Source organism: Leiobunum rupestre, chromosome 10 (assembly GCF_980474605.1).
Source record: "Leiobunum rupestre chromosome 10, qqLeiRupe1.1.hap1, whole genome shotgun sequence".
In the NCBI taxonomy this organism is placed as follows: Eukaryota; Metazoa; Arthropoda; class Arachnida; order Opiliones; family Sclerosomatidae; genus Leiobunum; species Leiobunum rupestre.
The window spans coordinates 15,971,684-15,994,565 of NC_143393.1; the positions used below are offsets into that span (position 1 = coordinate 15,971,684).

Below are 22,882 nucleotides of genomic sequence, written 5' to 3' on the forward strand. Positions count from 1 at the left end.
TGCTTACGATAAGTGTCTTATTTGCAGTATAGCTATGGAGTTATCGTTGGTTCTGTGGTAGAGCGCTCGATTGCCGACTAAACGGTCTGGGTTCGAAACCTAGGTGGCGCATTTGTTTTTAATCAATAGAGAAAACGCTAAATTATAATTTCTTCGATGCAATAATTTAAATCTTACACGAAATCTTGCTCTATTTCAATTAAACCAAAATTTCATACTCTATTAAATACGCTTCCGATAAAGCTGAAGGTCTACTTTTCAATGAAGCGTAATAAGCGTCGGTGGTTCTGTGGTAGAACGTCCGCCTGTCAAGCAGGCGGTCTCGGGTTCGGAACCCGCCCGATGCGATCGCAAATTGATACTAAGACGAATACCGTGAACCATTGTTGGAAACCCTGCCATTGGACGTTGAGAGGTTGCCATAACACTCAGCACTCGGTGCGTCCCAAACTCAATAACTTGGAGAGAACGTTGGGTTTTCGGGTCCTGTCGGGTTTCCGGGCCGGGTAAAATCGATTTTTTAATGGGTCGGGTCGGGCCAAAATTATTTTCATTTTTTACGGGTCGGACAAAATGTAATTTTAAAAATTTCGAGTCGGGTCGGATCGGGCAAAATTTATTTTTATGTTTTTCGGGTCGGGTCGGGTCGGGTCGGGCCGGAAAAAAAGTGGGCCCGACTCGTCTCTAGTAAAAATCCATTTCACCAAGGCCCAAATTAGGCTTAACCCATCGGCAAAGTATAACTTCATGCCGCCAAAATTTAAGTCTTTCATAGTATACCAGAGTTGCCAAGTCAAAATTTCAATCTTCCGCCCAATCAAAACCTAAATGAGCCTATAAATCCGCCCAAAATAAAAATTGCTTTTTTATAGTAGCCCAAATTTGAGCCCTAAATTTATCGTATTTTATACTTTATAGGTAAAAAAAATCAAAGAACGCATAGAGGTATGAACTTCATACCTCTATGCGTTCTTGGTGTAACTTTAAAATCCCTAAAAGAGTGGACAAGAATGGGCTTTCGTTTTGCCATGGTAACCAAAAATGTGTTTGACTACTTAAAACCTGATTTTCTCTACGGAAATTAACATGGGAAATTAACTCGAGCTTAGGTCGGCCATTTTATTATTAATTGTTGAGATTTTTATTCTGACTCCGTTCCCAGTAGAATTGGCCTTCGCCAAGGCTGCCCTCTGTCCCCTATACTTTTTGTGATATTTATTGATGACCTACCACGTAATATTGAAAGGCTTCACCTAGGTTCCAGTTTACCAGGAGCCCAACTACCAATGGCTAACCTAAATCTCTCGTGTCTGCTGTACGCAGATGACATTATCCTCTTCGCAAATTCTTCCAAAGATCTACAAAGCATATTAGATGCATGCTCGCAGTTTGCAATTTCCAAAGGTATGAGTTTTAGTATGGAAAAATCCAACGCGATTATTCTCAATGGCTCTTTCCCAACTAATGAGGAGTATGATTTCAAATTTTGCGGGGAAGCGGTGTCTGTTGTTGATAAGTACACTTATTTAGCAGTAGCGGCGCTAAGGTTTTTTCACGGGTGGGCTAAATATTTTGTGGCCCCTAAGAATTTTGTGGCCCTTACCATTTTAGTTACCCCTTATAATTTGGTGGCAGCTGTGGCTTGCCCTCCAATATGTCTCTTATAGCTTCTACATATTTAAAAATTTGAAAATTTAACTCAAAGTATAAATTGCACTCTTCTCTTTTTTTACTAAACTCGTCAACAACCAACAAAGGATTGTCTCTTAACCTATTAGATAAATCTCTATTTATAGAGAGCAAGGCTAAATTTGTTAATCGATTTTCAGACATTGTTATTCTTAAAAATGATTCGAGTCTATTAAGAGTACTAAAACTACGCTCTGAAATAGTATTAGCAACAGGTATGCATAATACAATTTGGAAATATTTTACGAGATCTGGGAATGCCTGCTCGTATGTCAATAAATATTTATAGCAATCGGAAACATTTTGCAAATTTTGAGGTTTAAGATATTCATTGGTTTCAAGCTGCGTTTGCAAACTTTCTGTGTTTATGTTTTCACCGCTTTTGGTACTAAATAACATTTTAGCAACGTTGACCTGATTTTTCAGAGACTCCATTTCAAAATTAAATCTTTTGTAGTTTTGACAAAACGCAGTAATTTTTTCAACGTTCAAAAACTCGCTCGAATTTGGGTCTGATGCGCAAAGTTCTTCATAAATAGAACAATTTTCTAACAATCTTTTTTTCATTTCTAATACGAATCTATCTAAAATTTCAAAATAAGTTGCTTTAAGTTGGGCGCCAATAGTTTTGAGCTCCGTTTCCCGACTTCCTATAGTACCTGTTATTATGGTACCTTTTAACCTTTTGTTTTGAATAATTTTTCTTTTCATGGGTACTTTGACGGAACTATTCTTTTCTGGTACTGGAATTGAGGCTGAGAGAGCTAATTGTTTCGCAACATCCCAAATTTGATCGAATCTTTCAGAATTTCGGTCTGTTTCTAACTTTTTTATTGTGGCACCGCAAATTGCTACGGCTTGAGTTATAACTACTTTTGGATTTTGCAAATATTCAGACAACACATTTGTTACGCCTAAAATCTCATCTAATGCTACGACCATTAATAAAATGCTGAAATTTTGAAGCTGGGAATAGTACCCTCTACATTCGGCTGCTTCCTCAGATTTGCCACTTTCAATTAAGTTTTCTAAAGCTAAACTACAGCATTATATCTAGTTCTAAAAAAATGTATAAATTTTTTTTACTGGACCTTCTAGTGTCACAACTCTGGGGTAATTTTAATATTACATCGTATTCAAGCTCTTTTTGGACCTCTTGGAAATTCGTCACTTCGAAGTGACGAATTACTTTGAAATGTATAAATTGCCTGTAACAAACCAAGTGTTTCACGAATTATTGGTACATTCTTACAGGTATCCACCAAAACTAAATTTAGGCGATGGGCGTAACAGTGCACATATGGACACATCCCACCCACAGCATCCTTAATCCTAATGTTCACTCCCGACTTACTTCCACTCATTACACACGCTCCGTCATATGTTTGCGCTACACAGTTTGATATTTTTAACCCATTTGATAAAAGAATATTAATAATCGCGGAAGATAAAGATTCAGCGTCAAATTTATGTAAATCAACAAAAGACAAAAACCTTTCAAGAACCTCTCCCTTAGTGGTGGTAAATCGAACACAAACACTTAGTTGTTCTACACCGCCTTTGTCCCTAGTTTCGTCAGCAATTATTGCGTAAAAACCACCCGAATCATTAATATCCTGAATAATCATTCTTTGAACAAGTGCACCACTAGTGTTAATAAGCTCGTTTTGTATTGATCCGTGGGTATATTTTGCTACATTGGGCATGCTATCTACTTTTTTCTTTAAGTCAGGTGAAATGCGCTTTAACAATTCTAGGATTTCAATGAAATTTCCACGATTTTGCTGATCGTCGTTCTCTCGATGCCCTCTTAACGCGATATCCTGTTGAGCGCGTGTTAAAACAATTTGCACATGGGCGGATAAAACTTCTCTGTTTCGAATAGTATCTAAACGGTGTTGCTTATTTATCTGTGAAGTTATAGCTCCTCGTTTCTTAGACTGTAAAAAATGTATGTACTTCGTTTCCGCTAATTGGTGGGTCGATTTCTCGGAAGTAAAATGTTCCTAAAATTTCTCATTCATATTTTTCCAATTTTTAAAACCAGTTGTGAAATATGTTTTTTTACCACTGCTTGGAAAATGACGGCAGCAAAAACAGTATACCATGTCATTTTCTACAGAATATTCCAAAAAGGGATATTTTACATAATAAATACTATTGAAACTTCGTTTTTGACCCCTAATAATCGTTCGGGGAAATGATAAGAGCCTTGGTTGAGAGAAGTTGAATGGCCAATAAAAAGATAAGAAAGCGGCTTAAGGGAATTTAGGGAAATACCCCGGGCATGCACGTGTCCCCTCCAGGTCGGATACAAGGTCAGTAGGGGTCCAGTAATCGCTACGAGAGCCGCAACAATAAAACGACCTTGCACTTCTCGCTTGCTGGAAAATATCGTTTTTTTCGATTTCACCACTTCTTAGGGGCCACAAAATAATAAGCCCACCTGTGAAAAAACCTTAGCGCCGCTACTGTTTGTAATTGAGTACGGGAGAATTCCAATGAATACGCGTGATTACAGATGATTACGCACTATTACAAATGATTACAGATGAGTACGCATAATGATTACAGATGAGTACGAACAGTGGCGTAGCTGAGAACTCAGAGGCCCCCCGCAAAAATCTCTATGAGGCCCCGCCCGAGGGGCTGATCACTCCGCGTACAGAGCCGTACCTTTGACTGTACTAATGGGATTACGCGTAATCTTTGAAGTCCCTGCCTTTGGCAGTGGTAATCTAAGTGTAATCCGGTGTACAGATTTTCTAAGAGTGGTTAGCCCCTCGGGCCCCCCTTTTTAATTTTTTTTTGGGTTAGCGCCCCCCACCATGCACCGAGGGCACTGCGGACCATCAGCTACGCCACTGAGTACGAAGATGACAAATGATTACGGGATTACGAATGAGTACAAATGATTACAGAAGATTACGTGATCATTACAGTTAGGGTGTACACCGATTACGGGAAGTGGTTAACACCTCGTCGCCATCTGTTATATTTTATTCACAATAATAATCTCTAAAATTCGTTTTCAGTGCCTTAATTTTAATAGTTATTTTTATAAATTCACCTACGCTTGCCCACGGCCAACTTTGATCACGCGCTGTTCGCGCTACTACGGCCAACACATTCGTCGAAATTCCGCGAGCAAGGATTTTCCCCCTATAAATTGTACTATAATGTGTAGGAGGTCAGCGCCACGCTCGGTTGTTATATTGTCTTCAATGTAAAAACTATACTTAAAATAATAATCCGCTAGGGGCGCTGACGTCATACACATCTTTTGCTCATAGGTTAACACAGCAACGTCAACGAATGAGATGGCCGCTGTAGCGCGAGAGATGCGCGAGACATCAAAGTTGGCCGTGCTCTTACGTCACGAGTCATAGTTTTGCACGCGCACATGAAAATCCGAGGTTTCTCGCAACCTAAGCACGCGCTCGTAATATTACCTATGTTAAAGTTGTGACATAGTAGCTACATTCAAACAAGATGGCAACGTTAATTTTTAAAAACACCTATTAAAATAAATATCAAAAGAAATTATCTAAAGAATACCCTTGTAAAATTTCAAGCTTTTAGATGAGGCATATTTCTTGATTAATTTCTCCTCGTTATTTCGTGAACAGCCTGCACCTCTCTATTATCATGAATTTATTTAACCCATAAACACACAACTGGACTGCGACTAGCCGTTAATTAGGGATAATGAAAATCCTATAGATCCTAATTCTATCGATATGTTATTTAAAAATTAAAACAAAATGATATCCACATTCTTTTATTCAATTAAATTAAAATTTTAAACGTCGAGGCATCGTTGGTAGTTTTTACGACAAATATTTATTGGTAGATATATCAACGGATTTGACCACGCATATAGAGTAGTATCGCCTCGTAGCTTTGGCCATGGCCGCCATTTTAGGCGCGTTTTTTTCGCTATAGGAAAAAGCATGGGTGACGTTACGTGATGTAGCACTGAGAACCTCTAATTCGTTTTAGCCACCATCGGCGAAAGTTTCATCCCCCATCAGCTTATCACTAGGATTATAAATTATGCAACAATAAGGCGTACATAATATAAAAAAATAATTAATGTTAACTGAGAATATGAAGACACCTTGTGATTTACAGAAGAAAAACCACGCCTCCTATTTCACAGTTAAAGGGCGAGTACACACCCCTCTCCAGGAGGATTCAAGCAGTCATAAAGGATCCTTGATTCAAGTACCGAGTTTTCATATTCCTAGCCCCTCTCATGCTCGAACCAAAGGTAATACATACCTCGTACCCTAGATTCGAAATCACTGCCTGGCGCGTAGTCAAAAGCGTTTACCCACTTCCTGCCGGAACTCCTAAAAAAATTACCACCATAGTTACCATGGTAACCAACTATAGATAAAACCACGACCACCTTTGACGGGCTGTTCGCGCAACTGCCCGTCATCAAAGTTGGCCGTGATAGGACAATGATGGTGGGCTCGCCAATGCCGCGGTGCACTCCCTTAATCACATTGCTCCCAAACAGTTAAATTCACAAGTTTGAACTCGATTAGGTTCTAAAGAAACTCCAGAAAGGCCAGACGCAGGGCATGAAATAAGCACAGGACACTGGACATTGTCAGATAACTTTTCAAAGTCTTACGGGGGGTCATTGGACGTTTGTCCGATAACTTCTACAATAAACTGGGAATGTTTTTTTCTGGAAAAAAATATTAACAATTATTTTACAAAAAATACGAGGAAGTACCGAGTTACTGAAGTTGATACTTGATAGACAATGTCCGATAACATTTTTGAAATGAGTGGGGGTCACTGGACAAATGCCCGATAACTTTAATTTCTTATTCCCCGCCCTGGCAAGACAGCGGGTACCGATGGAATTTACTCAGAATTTTTAACAGCTCTTGACTCATGTGCCAGGGATGCCCTCCTATACACATTTAATGATGCCCCACTCAGCAACAGTATACCCCTAGAGTCCCCCTTCTCTACTAAATTCTGCTTACATTTAAATAAATACATTATTGCTTGCTTATTTTCATTTAACGCGAATTACTTCTTGATTATAGTATGGACGGCATTTTCAAATAAAAACTAAATAAATCAATAAATAAAATACATTTTATTAGTTCATGGAGAGGTATAATTATATTTGTCTTCCTTATCATAATAAGTTACACACACAAAAAATATTTTACGCGCGATATTGAGTGCTTTTCTTGACGGTATATTCCCTGGACTCGTTGTTGAAGTACCAAAAATTCACATTTTTCTTTTTGAGATTTCTGACTTGAGGATATGGTTTGTTATCAAATATATCGTCCATAACTCAACTTATCGCATCGTCTATTATTAAAATATACATGTATTCATTTCACATAGTTCATACGTGTAAAAACGTACATCCAGTGGCGTATATAGCGGGGCCCCGAAGAAAAGGGCGCCCAAAAATGGTTCCCACGAAAAGGGGCCCAAAACTAATTTCGTGGGCGGGCCCCAGGAACCTTAGTGACGCCACTGACGAGTTCTACCGCTGTTAATTATTTGTGTCGGGGGTCTAACAATATCAAGATCCTTCGAAAGCCTTTAAGTTTTCATTTCAATTCTTAATTAATTTTAAAACACTTTGATTGGTATAGGAACAAACATAAATGTGACCACAACAAAAAAAAATACATTTTTGCGGGATAAAAAATTGTAAAAACCAAAGAAAGCCAATGAGAATGGACCATTTCATAAATGAATTTACACGTCCATCGAGTAGGGTGACCTCCAACGGAAGAATTTCGAACTTTTAAAGCCGACTTTTGTTGTAAATAATAACCAGCAAAAGTAAACCAGTCACTCTGGTATAGCGAACGAGACGTGAAAATAAAAACACGAATGATAAAATTTACATAATTAAATTGTTAATATTAAATAAAATGATGTATTTACAAATAAAAAGGCGCTAAGGAACTTTCGACTAAACGCAATAATGATTGTATACTACTACTAACCCACGACTGGCAGTGAAACGTTTTCACTCGTACCTCGGAATAAGTTGCACTTTATTTTCGATATGTGAAGTTCGTTCTCGTACCGTTCACGGTTCATAATTTGTATCGGGTCGAGTTCTGGAAATTATCGTTTTTTCCATGGAATGTACACAGTTGATTTTATTTACAAAATAATGAAAACCAAGAAAAGGGATACTTAAACCTTAAGCTATCCGTTAGTTTATGTATTTGAATTAATTATAAAGCTAGCGTACCAAGTCAACACGCTCGTTTCGCCAAAACAAGGGGGGGGGGGGCACAAACGGGCGCGAAATAATCAGGACGGTATCGTTTTTCCAAATAAAAGCTATACAATATTTCTTTACATCAGTTTATAATTTCTTCAGGCGAGGCTTAAAGTCACGTAGCGACGGCTAATTTGTTATCGTAGATGCCGTTAGCGGCGCGGGGCAGGGGCATCTGAAGCTCGGGGTCGTCCCTGGCCACTTGATGGTGACCTTTCAGATAACTGTTCCGTTCCATATGGCCGTACTCCGAGTCGTAAAGGCGTCCGTGCTTCCTCAGGACGAAAACGGCCACCACTCCGATGACGACCAGGCTGCAGATCCCGACCACGAGCACGGCGATGTACACGGGACTGATCAGACGACCGGAACCGGACGACGAGGCGTCCACGGATTCGACGCCGTCGGCCGCCACCGACGCGTTGCGTGATAGACTCTGCTGATGGCTATCCGCGGTGGCAACCTTCTTGTTTTTGCCGCCTGCCGATTCCTTCGAAGATGGAGATGTCGAGACGATATTCGCTGCAAACAGAGGGATTTTTTGTTAATTTGTTTTCGAGAAACCAAGGACCTTATTCCCCACATCATGGGTCAATAAAGATCGCATCTAGGACGCGACCGAAAAAGATTAGTCTATGGAATGAGTTTCTTCGTATTTTAACGTACAGTAAAGAAATTAGGGATTTTGCTTTAACATTTTCGACAGAAAAACGCTTCAATAAAACCGATTCAACAATTCGCTACGAATTAATAAACAGATCATGGACGTGAAAGATACTTTAAAATTAGCTAGCACGAGCTTCGTAGCTAGCACCAATCAGCTCTTTTGAAATGCGTCTATAAACTTCAAGGTCAAGATCAGCGAACACATTTTTTGGAGAATGAAAGCTCGACCATTCTATAAAATACTAAACTTATGTGATTATTTACTTTTGTGTATATAGAGGCAGAAGGTTTGGCCCGATTTTTCAAGAACGAGGGAGGCTCATTATCTGGCAAACCTGCCAACCTAGTTGTCTGGATAAATAGTGGATTTTTGATAAAACTCCTTCTCATTTAACGGTTATAGTTTTATACAAACCATTATAAATAGTTAATTAACTATATCTCATTGATTTTGTAAATAGTTCAGTTATGGAATTACTATATTTTGAAATATACAATCTTCACGTAGGCTACCCTAGCTATATTTTGAAAATCCAGTTTATGGGTGACGCATAATCAATTTAAACATAAGCAGTATTTTAAAACCAAAGTAGCGCTATATATGGTCATAGTGAAAGTGTTTGGCCTGCTTAACTAGGAAGGTTTATAGAAAGGTCTATTAGAACATAGACAGTATATATCCCTAAGGGGACGAGAAATCGCCTACCTTCCACTGCATTAACGTCGCTGTTTCTGTCACTGACGCTTTGTTATTGAAAGAGGGGGGAAAACACGTAAGCTTCAAATGACCTTGAAATTTCCCGTTTTTAAAGTACGGCCGTCTTTATTCAGTTGGGGCCCTAGCATCGACACGAACTCTTGCAGCTGGCCGCAAAGCGACTGTGATGGGGTCTAAAAATCAGAGCGTATTCTCGTCCCCTTCGGGATATATACTGTCTCTGATTAGAATATACAAATCGAATATCAATGAGAGAGAAAGTACAATAGAGTAGTATCACCTCGTAGCTTTGACCATGGCCGTCATTTTAGGCGCTTTTTTTCTCTATAGGAAAAAGCATGGGTGACGTTGCGTGATGTAGCACTGACACTACTCTATATACAGAACAATCCGAGTGATCACTCAAATCTGTCCAAGCTGTCACTGGTCAAAAATTGAGTACAAGAGAAGAGGGGTGGAAATCGAACGTAGTTGACGCGATTTGATTTATGCAGTCGCCTTCTTGGGGAAGTTAGGTTTATCTGGTAACCGACCAAAAGAAAATATTTCCTTAACTACAACGATAGAGGCTTTTATTGAAGCGTTTATTGCAGAGCTCATTAAAAGTCAATTGAGGAGATTTAACCCACGTGCGACTGATAATACGCTTATCCTTACCGTAAGTAGAGTTCTTCTCGGGTGTGCTTGGTCTGGGAGCGACGGTGGGGAACGCGTCCTGATTGCACATGTTGGTGTTGCAGCACACCAAGAGAGGCCAACTCGTGTTGATGGCTGGTCTTCGGTTCTCGCACAGCAAGGGCGTTTTGCTCAAGATGCAACCCCGAACCAACGGATCCGAGCCGTCCTTCAAGTCCAAAAATTGCGTGTAGCATTTCCCCGCCGTCGTGCAGAACTCGTTATTCTGTTCCTTGCATTGATTCGTCGTGCACACGCAAGTTATCGTTCGACCTGCCAATGAAAAGAAAAAAAATTGTATAAAATTCTCAAAAAAAAACAATTTTTAAAAAGTGTAGAACTAATTTGTATACACAAAAACGAAATTTTGAATCGCACTTTTTAAGGAAGTGCATTTATGTGCCACTCTGCCCAAACCCGTAAATTGACAGAAATTAAAAATTGTTAATAATATTTCAGAAATTAGAAAATTAAAAGGTTTGATTATGATTATGAAATTTCCAGAAAAAGTATGATTTATTTAAAATGAAATAATGTTTATTTCGTAAACCCTATTCGGAGTGGTTACCAAAACTTAAAACAAAATTATGTAAAAATAATAAGAGTAAAAAAAAATATCAATAAAAACAGAAAAAGAGATAAATAAAAAAATAAAATTTAGCGAAACCAAGAAAATTCCACGTGTATTCTAAAAATAACACAACAATACGAATTTACATATTCAACAGCAGATATAAAAATTTAAGGACTTCCAAAAGGGGTTATAAATAACACGCAGTCAAAAATACAAATTTGATTAGCATACGTTTAGGGGCCCCGCGAAGACAAAATATGGTAGCGTTCAACTATAGAGCGAGATTTATAAAGGGAAAACGGTAAAGTTTGCTTTCTACACTAGTACCCCCTTTGTCAGCTGACAAAAAACATCGAAACAAATCGTTCGTTACTCCGAAAGACGGGATGGGCGGTGACGTCTCTCTTTCGGACCTTTCCTCGACCCCCACCCCGAATGAGAGCCATAAAACGGGGACGGGTGACCCCATTAGGCAAAGGTCGTTCTGCCTATCCGAACCAGATGAAAAGCGTGCGCTGCCCGGGACACCCCTCGCTCGCCCCAGTTTGATAGGCCAAAGTCATCGCTCGATCAAATTCAAGTTGAACGTTACACACGCCTCCGGCACCTCGTCGGACGCATTGATAAATTGATTATTTTAACGCGGAATTAATAAGAGAACGCCCTTTTCACATCGCGTTTAATCATAATAGGGTTGGTGAAAGATTAAGCAAGAAAAATATTACGTCTCCCCAATAGACGCTTAACCAATTTGGAGCAAAACATGAAGTGTTGGCACTTTAATCTTGTACCACAAATACCGCGGTTTTTTGTTTTAAGGTGAATTCGTTCATTTTGTAGGCGTTTGAATTAAGAATCTTAAGATATAATTGTTTTGGTTTTTTGAACGATAACAGCATCATGAACTTTGGGTTCCATAACTGTTTAATTATTTGGTTTAAAAATCCCAAACATTTTTTTAATTGTGAGAGACTGGTGTAAATTTAACTATATTTGAGGCAAGGATCAACAGGGATTATATTTTCAGATTAAAAGGCCATAAATATTATTTTTTCAATAAAATATTTAAAATATATTTATTAACATTTATAAAAATATTTTATACAGGCTTGAAAATGTTACACTTTTAGAAATCTTTTTCATTGCGTATTTCGCCTGAATTTTTTTTTATATTACCCATTATGCGTTCAACACTTCTAAACATCAAATCATTTTCTTTTAATTCCTTTTCGATGGAGCTATCAATTATTTAAAAGTTGGGGCCCCTGGTTAGGCAGAATTTAATTCATCCTAACTAGTCAATACAGCACGAAGTTTAAGGCGGTCATACCCCATCTAGTGTCAAACGCCAGTACTAAAAATTCGTAGGCTTTCGCCTTACTAAAAGTATGGTCTTCCTAAATACTAAAGCCTGGTTCACACTTACCCCTAAAATCGCTTCGATTTATATAACTAGTTTTCAAAACCAGTGTGAGAAATCGCTTCGTGTTGGTTCGGGAAGCAACTCGTCCAAGTCGGTTCGCTTAGAATCGCTTTCAAAACGACAAGGCGGGGAAGTCAAATTGCTCGTATTTTCAAAAATACTAAAACTGTATGTATAGTAAACATACTTAACTAATTGTTTTGGGATACATTTTAGTATTTTCAAAATTCTGCTCCTGGGTGAAGCGATTTCACGCGTGTGAACCAAGAATTATCGTCGGCGGTCAAAACTGACATTCAAACCGACCTAAACTGGGTTTTAAGCTCTAGTGTGACCGTGGCTTTAGTCTTATCTTTTGGGGAGCCTCGATCTTTATAAGAAGGGGTTCATTACGTCAAGAAAACCTTTAAAACTGTCGACGGGGCCACAAATAAAGAGGCAAGATTTAAAGGCGTCAACAGCAGCTTTCCCCAAATATATTTCTCCAAACCAACAATAAATTACGTAAACGTCTTAAGAGAGACACCCGAGACAGTTGGGTCCAAAGCGCCAGCGGATATACTTCATTCCCCGCGTCTTTCGCCAAACCAGACGAAAATAGCAAACGCCAGAGACTGGCGTGGGCTACGCAACCCGTATTTCGACATGGCAGAATACGCGAGAAAATACGTCAACCTGATATTAAAAATTTCCATAAAAACCCTATTAAATTAATTAAAAAATTAGGACTTTTGACGCTCTAACGGTCGGTCGGCGAACAGTCGCTACAAGGGGTTAATTTGCATAGCTTTTATTCTCGCTTTACAAATTATATAAACGAGAAATAAATTACCGCTAAACCCCTTACTAATGATCTTGATTAGTATCGTCCAAACCAAATTTTCTTTATCTCTCTTCGTCGCCAAATCTACGCCCATTGGAGAAATAAATGATTACGAGAAAGAGTTTTGTCTGGACCTAGATTTATTGGTCTAAGTCTGGACCAATGTTTTTCAAGGTTAAATAAAAACGCTATACGTAACCGATTTAATAGCCATCAATTCGATAAAAAGAAATGAGAGAAAATTATAGGATGATAAATTAATGTCCGTGGAACAAAAACCAAGAGCGCACGTTCGAACGAAATGTCGTAATTATCCTGTATAGCCTCTTACTTATTTTTTAAAGGTTTTATTTTCGCCCTCTAGCGCAAAATGAAGTCTTTTGTTGTCACGAAGCCATTGTATACGTGTTATTGGGCGATTTAATAAATGTAAACCTCGATTTGCAAGTTAAGTCATCAACTATACTGGTATGAGAAAGCTATATGGGCGTTATCAATCTGTCAATTTCCAAATCGTAATTATTTAGCTCGATAAAAGACTATGTTCATAATATGGCAAATAAAACTAGCGATTCACTACATTTAGTTCTTAATGAGTTCTTAATGAGTTCAGCAATATTTCCCGCAATTACTAATTTTTAAACAGTCGCGATTCAAGCTGGCAGCACTGCAATGACTACAAAAAAAAACAATAATGAATTTCGTGGTGTCGCTAGATGGCGACTTAGTCTATACAACTGGTGTATTGAACTCTATAAACGCAGAATCTATTCGGACAGGAAACGTTCCAGGTCAATGCCAGCTTAGGTTAAAATACGTTTCTAAATGAATATTAAGCTATTTTAAATAATTCCTTAAAATATCAAAATATAAATGGTTGGTTTTTCGAAATCGTTCCGCGGTTGGTCAGCGACTCATTATCGCCGTCGGTTCCGGCTCATAAAATTTAAATAATGATAAAAAAAGGGAAATTTGTTAAAAGGAATTATTATCCCGGGATGCAGGTGGCGCTAACAATGAGACGCGAAACGACGGATAAGATTCCACAATGGAAAATATTCTTCCATCTCGGGTTCAAAGATACCGTTTAAGGTTCGCCTTTCGTCCTGGAACGGAAAGCTAATGGGCCAAAAGGGGCGGCGAGACACCGCCAGTTCCTCCACGCTGGGAAAATGGGAAAATAATCATATATTTGGAAGCAATTTTTGACTGAGCGAGGACCAACAACGCTTCTTTCCGTTTTACGTTTTTTGCCCTTCAAAAACGGCGGACTGTTAAGTATAGGACTTTGTAAATACAGACCGTGGTAAAAGACGAAAAAGCATTAGGAAAATACACCAAAAAACACGAGAATACTGTTGGAAAAATTATTATTCCTACTATAAACTAAATATTTCGACGAAAAGTCATTAAAATGGTTATAAGAAACTATTTCGTACCCTCAAATACGGGTACTTTTTTTTTACTATATATTTAAATTATTGGTTGAAAAAAAAAGGTCAAATTCTATTTTAATTTATCATTTGAAAAATGTTTGCCTATATATATTATTTCGACAAATTACCAGTAGTTTTCTGTGTCTATATTGATGGCCCGTCAAAGTGCCCCCAAAATTGAAGTCTATATTCTTATCTCGAAATAAATTACGCAATTTGACAAAAAATCAACGGTTTCCAAATAAAATCCTTATCAATTTACGATACGACCGATTAATTTAAAAATAGTAAATATATAACTACGTCACGTAAGCTTAAAAGACATTACCAATTAATACCAAAAAAAAAAAAAATACCGTTAAGGTCGAAGACGCGAGATGGCGTTGGCAGGTGAAAAAATAAATTGGGGGAAACTTCAAATTTAGCACTTATCTATCCGTTAAAAGAGTCTCCATCTTATCTAGTGGTCGTTAAAAAATATTTTCCCAGCGAGACGAAACGGAAAAGATCACGAGACGATCAAATAGATTTTGTTATTAAAGTGACAACTTTTTCCCAATTTATTTAACGACGAGGTAGTTATTGCCGGGCCAAGGCTTATCGATTTTCCCCACGTCATATTATACTGATATTTGCCGTTAAATATTTTATCAAAAGTTCTTTCCTTCGTCTTATCGTATCTGGGGGTTATTAATTAAAATAACAGAAGCAACTGTACTAGACGGCGCATGAAGATCTCGACCCCCCCCCCCTCAGCAGAAGTACTAACTCACTAATGACCTTTCGGGGGGGAGGTTATTATTTAACAGACGAAAGAAAATGGTCGCCTCACGAAGTCGTCTAAGTTGGCTAATTAGAGTGAAACGTGGTTTAGTGGGACCTACCATCAGGTCGATGAAAGAAACGAGCCAACTCCGGGAATATCCCCAATTTTCGACCGTAGTCTATACTTTGCTTAATGATTAAAAGTTAAAACTGCAGCACCCCGACAGCTGCGGTTGGCAGTGGAGATTTTACACGCGTGGTTAAAAAAGATAAATAGTCATTTGGTGTTGGCAGGGCCCCCACTCAAATCTTCAATTTTTTTATAGGAAAAATAGGATTATATTTCTAAAAATATAGGACTTTATAGGACTATTTTTACAAAATTATAGGATTTTAGAGGACTATATATGCTATTTAATTTACTAACTTAACGCATTTAAAAACCAAATCTATATTTAGTGAAATAAATCTTTGATTTTCACTTAAAAAATAGAAAATATTTAACCTTTTTTTCACAAAAATATACTAGTAGCTAACCATGTTAACAATAACAAGAGTATAGACTAGAATGACTTGGTATAGGAATTTATCCTATAGCTAAATCTAGTAATTTAACTGAATGGTTGGATTTGAAATGGGCAAAATGTCAAAGTTATAGGATTTTATAGGACTTTTGCTAAAAATATAGGATGTTATAGGAAATTTTTGAAAATATAGGATTTTATAGGAATTATAGGACCTCTGGGGGCCCTGTGTTGGTTTAGCGCGATCATAAGTTTAGAGACACATCTAGTGTTGTAAGTCGGAAAATTTTCCGGAAAATTACCGAGACCTTGTTTTCATTCCATGATTAGTCTAATATTTTGTTTGCAAATTTCAATAAAGCGGAATTTTCGCCTCATCTAGACTAGTTTGAACTAATTAACAATGTAACACTATTAATGTTTTGTAATATGTTTACTGATATTAGACATTTTATATCGATAAAAAGTTAAAAACATTAAAAACCCTTAAAAAGTAATTTATGTTTAAATTTTTATTTTTGAGATTTGCGGAAAATTTTCCGCATTTTATTTTTCCGGGGAAAATAACAACACTAGAAACATCTTTTTGGTAAATACGACTATTATGTACTATTTGAACTAATTGACACACTAATGAAAGATAACTATATACTTATGGTTGGGCCATAGCCGCGGATTTCGTTATAATTTTCAACTGGGCGGTTTAAATTCAATTTAAATGACGGAAAAATCTGTCTTAAGTGAAATGACAAAATTAACAACGACACTTCGACCAGGTGCTACGTCAATTGTCACCGACTCGAAAACAAATGAAGTCGAAGACAGGCGGGTTGGTACCCCTCCTGACCACAAACCACTCATCCAACAAACTAGCGGGTTTCGCGGGGCCTGATACGCGTCGTTATAAGTACGGTCGTGTGAAACGCGAAAGAGAAATATGTAGAATAAAATATAGCATCGTCGCCATCATCAGGGGAGAAAATGAGCGGGTATGGCCCAAAATTATAGGCAGAAGGGGGACTTTTCGTTGGGACAGAGAGGGACAGAGAGGGAGCAGTCTTCTTTGAAAGTAGCACTCAACGCGGAAAGGGAGACCAGCGTTTCCCATCTCTCGAACCTCGAGAAGATGCGAGCCAGCGTCTTGGCGATATTTTATCGTGACCCCGTCATTAAGGGGGAAAGCGAAAGGTGAGGTGGGGTTCGCCTTCCATCTTTCCGAGGCTCATTACTCCGATAATGACGGTAACTCCATCGTCAGAGAATCGCGACAAAAGGCCCTTCGAAAAATATATATTTGGCCCATTATCGAAATCATCAAAGAGAAGTCTACGTTTCACAAACGACGAGCCCCAAATGCGAAGTTTTTCTAATTGATATCAATCAAGGCTGCTATGGCAATATATCCAGTACCATTTTGCAGGGTTGGCACTTTTTTATTTATTTCTTTTTATAAAAATCAAATCAATCGATTTTTTAATTAAATCGGATTTTTTGATTTTTTTGATTTTTATACAATTAATGGCTCTTTTTCTGTATAATTAACGGATATTTTACTTTTATCAGTTAGATAATCTTGAATTAAATGAAATCATAATTATTTTAATTATTATTTAATATTTTAGTTTTTTTAAGAGCCTATATTTTTCAATTTTTATTCCAACATTGAAAATACATTGTGTGATTTAAATCAATGTTTTTTTAAATCACTTGATCAGTCAACCTTGCCATTTTGTTACGAAATTAAAATCTTTTTTTCTCTCGATCTATTGATTTTTAAACGGCTATTTTCATATCTAAAAACTGGTATTATTTTGACGTACTTAAATTTTATTATGTTAATTAAATTTAATTTCTATTCAATTATTGGGTTTGTTAAGGCTCGCTTTGAATGGGGATTGTCATAGAAACTAATTCTTACCATTTTTAAAATCCCAATTGAAATACATTATGTGATTTAAATTAGGGATGCACCGATATATCGGTTTATTTTTCTAATATCAGTATCGGTAAAATGAAAAGAAACGTATTCGGATATGCTCTTGCAAACTTTTTTCATGAAAAATTAGAATAAAGTGGTATGACAGTGCACTGAACCGTCTTTTACAATGATTTTAAAATAGATAACTTTCTTATATCGGCCAATATATCGTCCACGAATAGCCGATATATCGGCTGTACCCATATCGGTGCATCCCTAATTTAAATCAATAAAAAAACTCACTTGATCTAAATCTAAATTTCAATAACATTCTTAATGAAAATTTAAATCAGCCAACCCTGAATCTATCTCAAAACAATAGGTGTTTCTATAAAATACGTTAGGTCACGTGTAAATGTTTTTTCTACGTCACTAGCTAAAGTTATTGAAGATAGAGAGCGCGCGCTCGAGTCGATAAAGATTTTGGTATTTGAAGTCCACGTGCGAAACGCGCGTGCCAATAAAGCACTAAAAAGCTTAAGCTCGTGACGCGGGGAAAAACATTTTATACATTTAATTTTTTTATTGATTTATTTTATAGAAACACATATTGTCGTTTCGCGGATAGTAGTGACCAGTGGCAATTATAGTTAATTGGCTCCTTTGATGGTCATTTCGTAACGAGCAATTGGTTCGGCGTACTGAGGCCACCGGAAATAGAAAAATATCATTCGATGAGATCAACCGTTTAGAGGCGCTGCTGTCGGGAGCTGGCTGCGATCGCCGGTGCGGAACTTGCCAAAAAAATACAGGATATGCCCAAAACATTGCGAGACCTCTCCGGACGTTAGACAACGTAAAAAAATAAGTACACACACGAAAGCTTTAAACTACCTAGGTAGTACCCTATCATTTTCCCGGGGTGCCGAGCTGTCGCCACCTCATGCACAACCTTTCTTCCAACTAAAATATAATTTGGAGTTTTTATTATTTCCAAAAAAAAAAAATACATTTCATAAAAAAGGAGGCATTTTTAAAGATGTTAGGATTTCACAAGAAATATTTTTTTTAAAGTATTTTTATTTTTTATATAAAAAAGACGCAGTTACCAGGGTTGGCTGATTTAAATCACGATTTAAATCAATTTTTATATAGCATTTTTGAAAAATAAAAAACCTCGGCAATTGCCATAATTTAGGTTTAAATATAATCTTTCTTGTACTTTCCCCCTAATGTTGCATTGGATTCTACCTGTAGTTGGAGATTCCACCGAATTTTATTTGTTTATAGGTTCTACAAAATAAAAACTTCTATATGATAATTTATTAGCTTAAATTTAATAAATTCATTATATATATATATATATATATATATATATATATATATATAACATTTGTTTTAGGTAAAATTATGATACTAAATTATATAAAACTTTGAAATTTTAATTAAAATCAAAAAATCAATAAAAATCCGATTTAAATAAAAAAATCGATTTATTTGATTTTTTTTAATCAAAAAATTGCCAACCCTGGCAGTTACGTAAATAGTTCTTTTTATAAAGTAGTCTCTTAATTTTACAAGTAAGAGGATAATAGGTTTTTCTAGCGCGCGTGCAAATAGCTCGCGCGAAGAATACACTAATATAGCTGGGTCTTGTGACGTAAGAGCAGCATTTTAACAATTTGGGCAAGACCACTTTTTATTTTATAAAATCAACTATCGCCTTAGTTTAGGGAATGGGCATCGTTTACGATCTAAACATACGCCTTAACCTTTGACACGTGTCAAACTAGTCGCGGAAAAGATTAATTTGTTGCAAAATTTACTGTGTGGTCCGTATTATAAAACGAACCATCCATCAGTTAAAGGGGCTTGTCAAGATTATCGAAATGCGCGGGGCTAAAATCACCCTACGTAAGAATAAAAACTACGTATTTCAAGAAAACCCCACGACGCCAGGTGGACTATACAGTATCACGTCAACTTAACCCCGCAATGAGGTTTCAAATAGTCGGTTTGTTTAAGTAAAATAACCACGTGTTCTAAGTTAAACTGACGTAAGGCGGTGAACTTTATTAAAACACGGAGTTTAAGTAGCCCCAATTAAAAATATTAAGTAGCTGTCACTACTGTCACTTCATTTTTGTAGATTCGAGAAAAGTCGTATAAAAAAAGGGAATATTGGAATTCGTATTAAATTTCCTCCCTGTACAGGCAAAAAGACCGCCTCGACTATTAAAGATCGCGGACGTCAGATAAGCCGGTAACCAGTTCCTCCAAATCAAACGAGGCAAACCCCGCCATTTTCCTTTCGCCGGAACAAAAAAAAAAGGTGACAAACGGAACGTGACTATGGTTGGAGAGAGGCATAGTCAATTGAAAAGCGTAGCGAACTCGGAAGGAACTGTGGAAATCGGTCAATTGAAAGACGTAAATCTGAGCTTTTATTGTTTAGAGGCCTTTATTGATGGCGACGTGTGTTGAATATAGACGTTCTAATCGCGTATGAGGCAAAGTCCCGAAAATACCAAGTATCTTTTCCCATGATGTAATCAATATAGAAATATAGTAGGAATTTAATTGAAATTTCCTTATAGGGGTTTATCGCTATGAAGGGAACTTGATAAAACGACGGAATGTCTCTTATTTGAGGCCCGACAATTCGTTAAGTCTGTAGTTAAGAGATAAGTAAACACCCGAGTATTCGAAGATCTTTTTGTTTAATAATATATATACTTAATTATTACTACCAAAAATTGCCCAAAATATTTACTAAAAAAAAGACAGCGAGACGTGAAATAAAATGCAAACGATTTTATAGAAGTTAGAAATCTTGAAATCCGTCTCTCTTTTACAATTTTTGTTTCAGTACCAAGTAAATTTGTCTTGAATTTACCACATTGGTCAGTAAATTCAATATTGTCTAGATAGAAATTTTCCGCTATTTTCTAAATTATTTTCCACTACGGAACGCTGCTCTAAATCAGTCAATCTGTTTGAAAAAAATTCAGTTCCAAAAATATCTAAATCAGCATAATAAAGATAGGTAAAATCTGAAAAGGAGTTACGCATTTCCGAAATCACCAGGGTGGTTCAAAATACATTTTGAGTTAGTAAAAGTATTTTGCATTGAGTTTCTAGGAAACTATTTAGCATTTTGTAGTTTGTGGGTTTGATATGAGGAAAAACATTTTCAAAATGCTTTCTACTCTGGTACCATCATCGCGGATCTTGTAGAGAAAGTTCGTCTGCTATTTACTCCCAAATGATCATAGATGGCGACTCAGAAGCAGACGAACATTCGTAGAGTTCGAGGTAGAGTGCCACCGCTTTATTTTCCACCAGGATGGTTTTGAAATCTCTGCGTAATTATTATTAATTAATAATTATAATACATTAGTAATTAATTATTAATTATTAAAATATAAATAATTAAAAGTTAACAGAGTGCATTTGTAAAAACATTTACATTTTGAAAATGAATTTTGTATTTTCATTTTGAGCTGCAAAAACCATTTTACATTTAGAAAAACCAATTTTTAAAATGCATTTGGTATTTTGCATTTTGAGTTATGGAGAAAGTATTTTGCATTTTGAGTTATGGAGAAAGTATTTTGCATTTTGAGTTATGGAGAAAGTATTTTGCATTTTGAGTTATGGAGAAAGTATTTTGCATTTTGAGTTATGGAGAAAGTATTTTGCATTTTGAGTTATGGAGAAAGTATTTTGCATTTTGAGTTATGGAGAAAGTGTTTTGCATTTTGAGTTATGGAGAAAGTGTTTTGCATTTTGAGTTATGGAGAAAGTGTTTTGCATTTTGAGTTATGGAGAAAGTATTTTGAATTTTACATTTTGAGTTATGAAGAAAGTATTTTGCATTTTGAAAAAAAAAAAGCATTTTAAACAATCCCTTTGTTATTCAAAAATCCAATAGGCAAAATTTGTAAAAACGTCCAAAAACGTTTAAACTTCCCAAAAAGTAGAGAGCGTAATTTGGCAAGGTCAAAAATCCGATTCCAGAAGCAATAGTCTCTGAGGGAATCTCTTTCAACCACAAACGTAACATGGGCAGTCCAGACACGGCGTGAATTTCCACAAAAAAACAGGCTGGCGGGGATCATTTCGCCAGATACGGATGACGATGGCAGAAACGCCTATATCCTCTCCGCATGAGCGTATTTTATAAGTTGACGCTCAATACAGGTAGCCGAAGAGACAAGAACGCCATTTACAACCCGAGGGGATTATTCCACTTCTTATTATTCGGCCCGTCGTCCTAATAGGCGTGTATCATGTTATGAATAATATTCCCCGTTTCGTTCACCGTCAGACTTTCCTCACGTTGACTGTATAAAAACAAGCGTAATGAGAACCCAAATACATCTTCGACAAACAGAATATGACGCGGCTCCTGTATATTTCTATGGCCGTTTTATATGGAAATGGCAACCGCGTATTCAAGTATTTATGTTCGCAAATACGTAATCTTGGACAAATAAACTTCTGGACCCGCTTGTTGCGCCGTGGAGACCGATATTGGGGGATCTTAAAATTCATTTTGCGCGTGAAAATATGTTAGACATATAGGATCCTTGGCTATTCTCTCGGTAGGAACGGTAGCGGCGATGCTATTTTAAGAATAAGGATTTTTGCAGATGATTCGACACCGTTAGTTTATTTGTCGAAAATTTAATCTTGCCACGACTCTGATATTAATATAAGGTATTCCTCAACGTCATTAACAAATATTTGTCTGTCTAAACACTAATTCTGGCTTTATAGGAAGACTAGTCTCATCATATTACCGGCAAACATCACGATCCAAACACTCGAAATATTGCTATAATTATATCCTCGTGTATAAAGATAAAAATACTTATAATGACCCACGTTTCGAGCTAAGTTACTTTCGCAATCAAACGAATTTCGCCGGAAAAGAAAAACAGAGCTATCCGCTGGCCCACATAAAGATACGGCGTCCAAATGCAGGAATGCAAAATGGCGGGATTTAAATGGACAAGAGACGAGTTCGAATTGAGCCCAGTCAAAAATGTATATTCCTTACAAGAAAAATAGGATTATGTTTATCAATTTATAGCATTGTACAGGACACCACATTTGATTATACAGGCAATAAGAAGTCGCTGGATGACTCTGGCCTAGGGAATTAGCCTAGCTAATCATTATTATCATTTATTAATATATTGGACTAACATTTTTTTAATACCGCCAAAATTACTTCCTTAAATTAAATAACTTAACAATAATTTTCTTTTTCATTTGTTATTTGTAAATAGAGGCGCCAACATTCAACCAAAAGAGGGCGTAGCGATAGTTTTCGGTCGCGAATTATGTCACTAAACGACTAGGAAACATATACTAACT

At 36.9% G+C, this 22,882-nt stretch overlaps 1 protein-coding gene across 3 annotated transcripts in view; it reads right to left on the reverse strand.

Moving 5' to 3' along the window:
• Positions 1-6,795: 6,795 nt before the first annotated feature.
• Positions 6,796-22,882, reverse strand: part of LOC149924840 (uncharacterized) — a 56,573-nt gene continuing 40,486 nt past the window's right edge. For 2 of the 3 annotated variants that reach the window (XM_090161950.1, XM_090161951.1), the window contains exons 2-3: positions 10,017-10,307; positions 6,796-8,497 (exon numbers count right to left, since the gene is read on the reverse strand). In XM_090161950.1, the coding sequence (XP_090018076.1) occupies positions 8,091-8,497; positions 10,017-10,307 (698 nt within the window). In that variant the 3' untranslated portion in view covers positions 6,796-8,090. The remainder of the gene's footprint in view (positions 8,498-10,016; positions 10,308-22,882) is intronic. The other variant, XR_016477116.1, reaches the window with a different exon arrangement.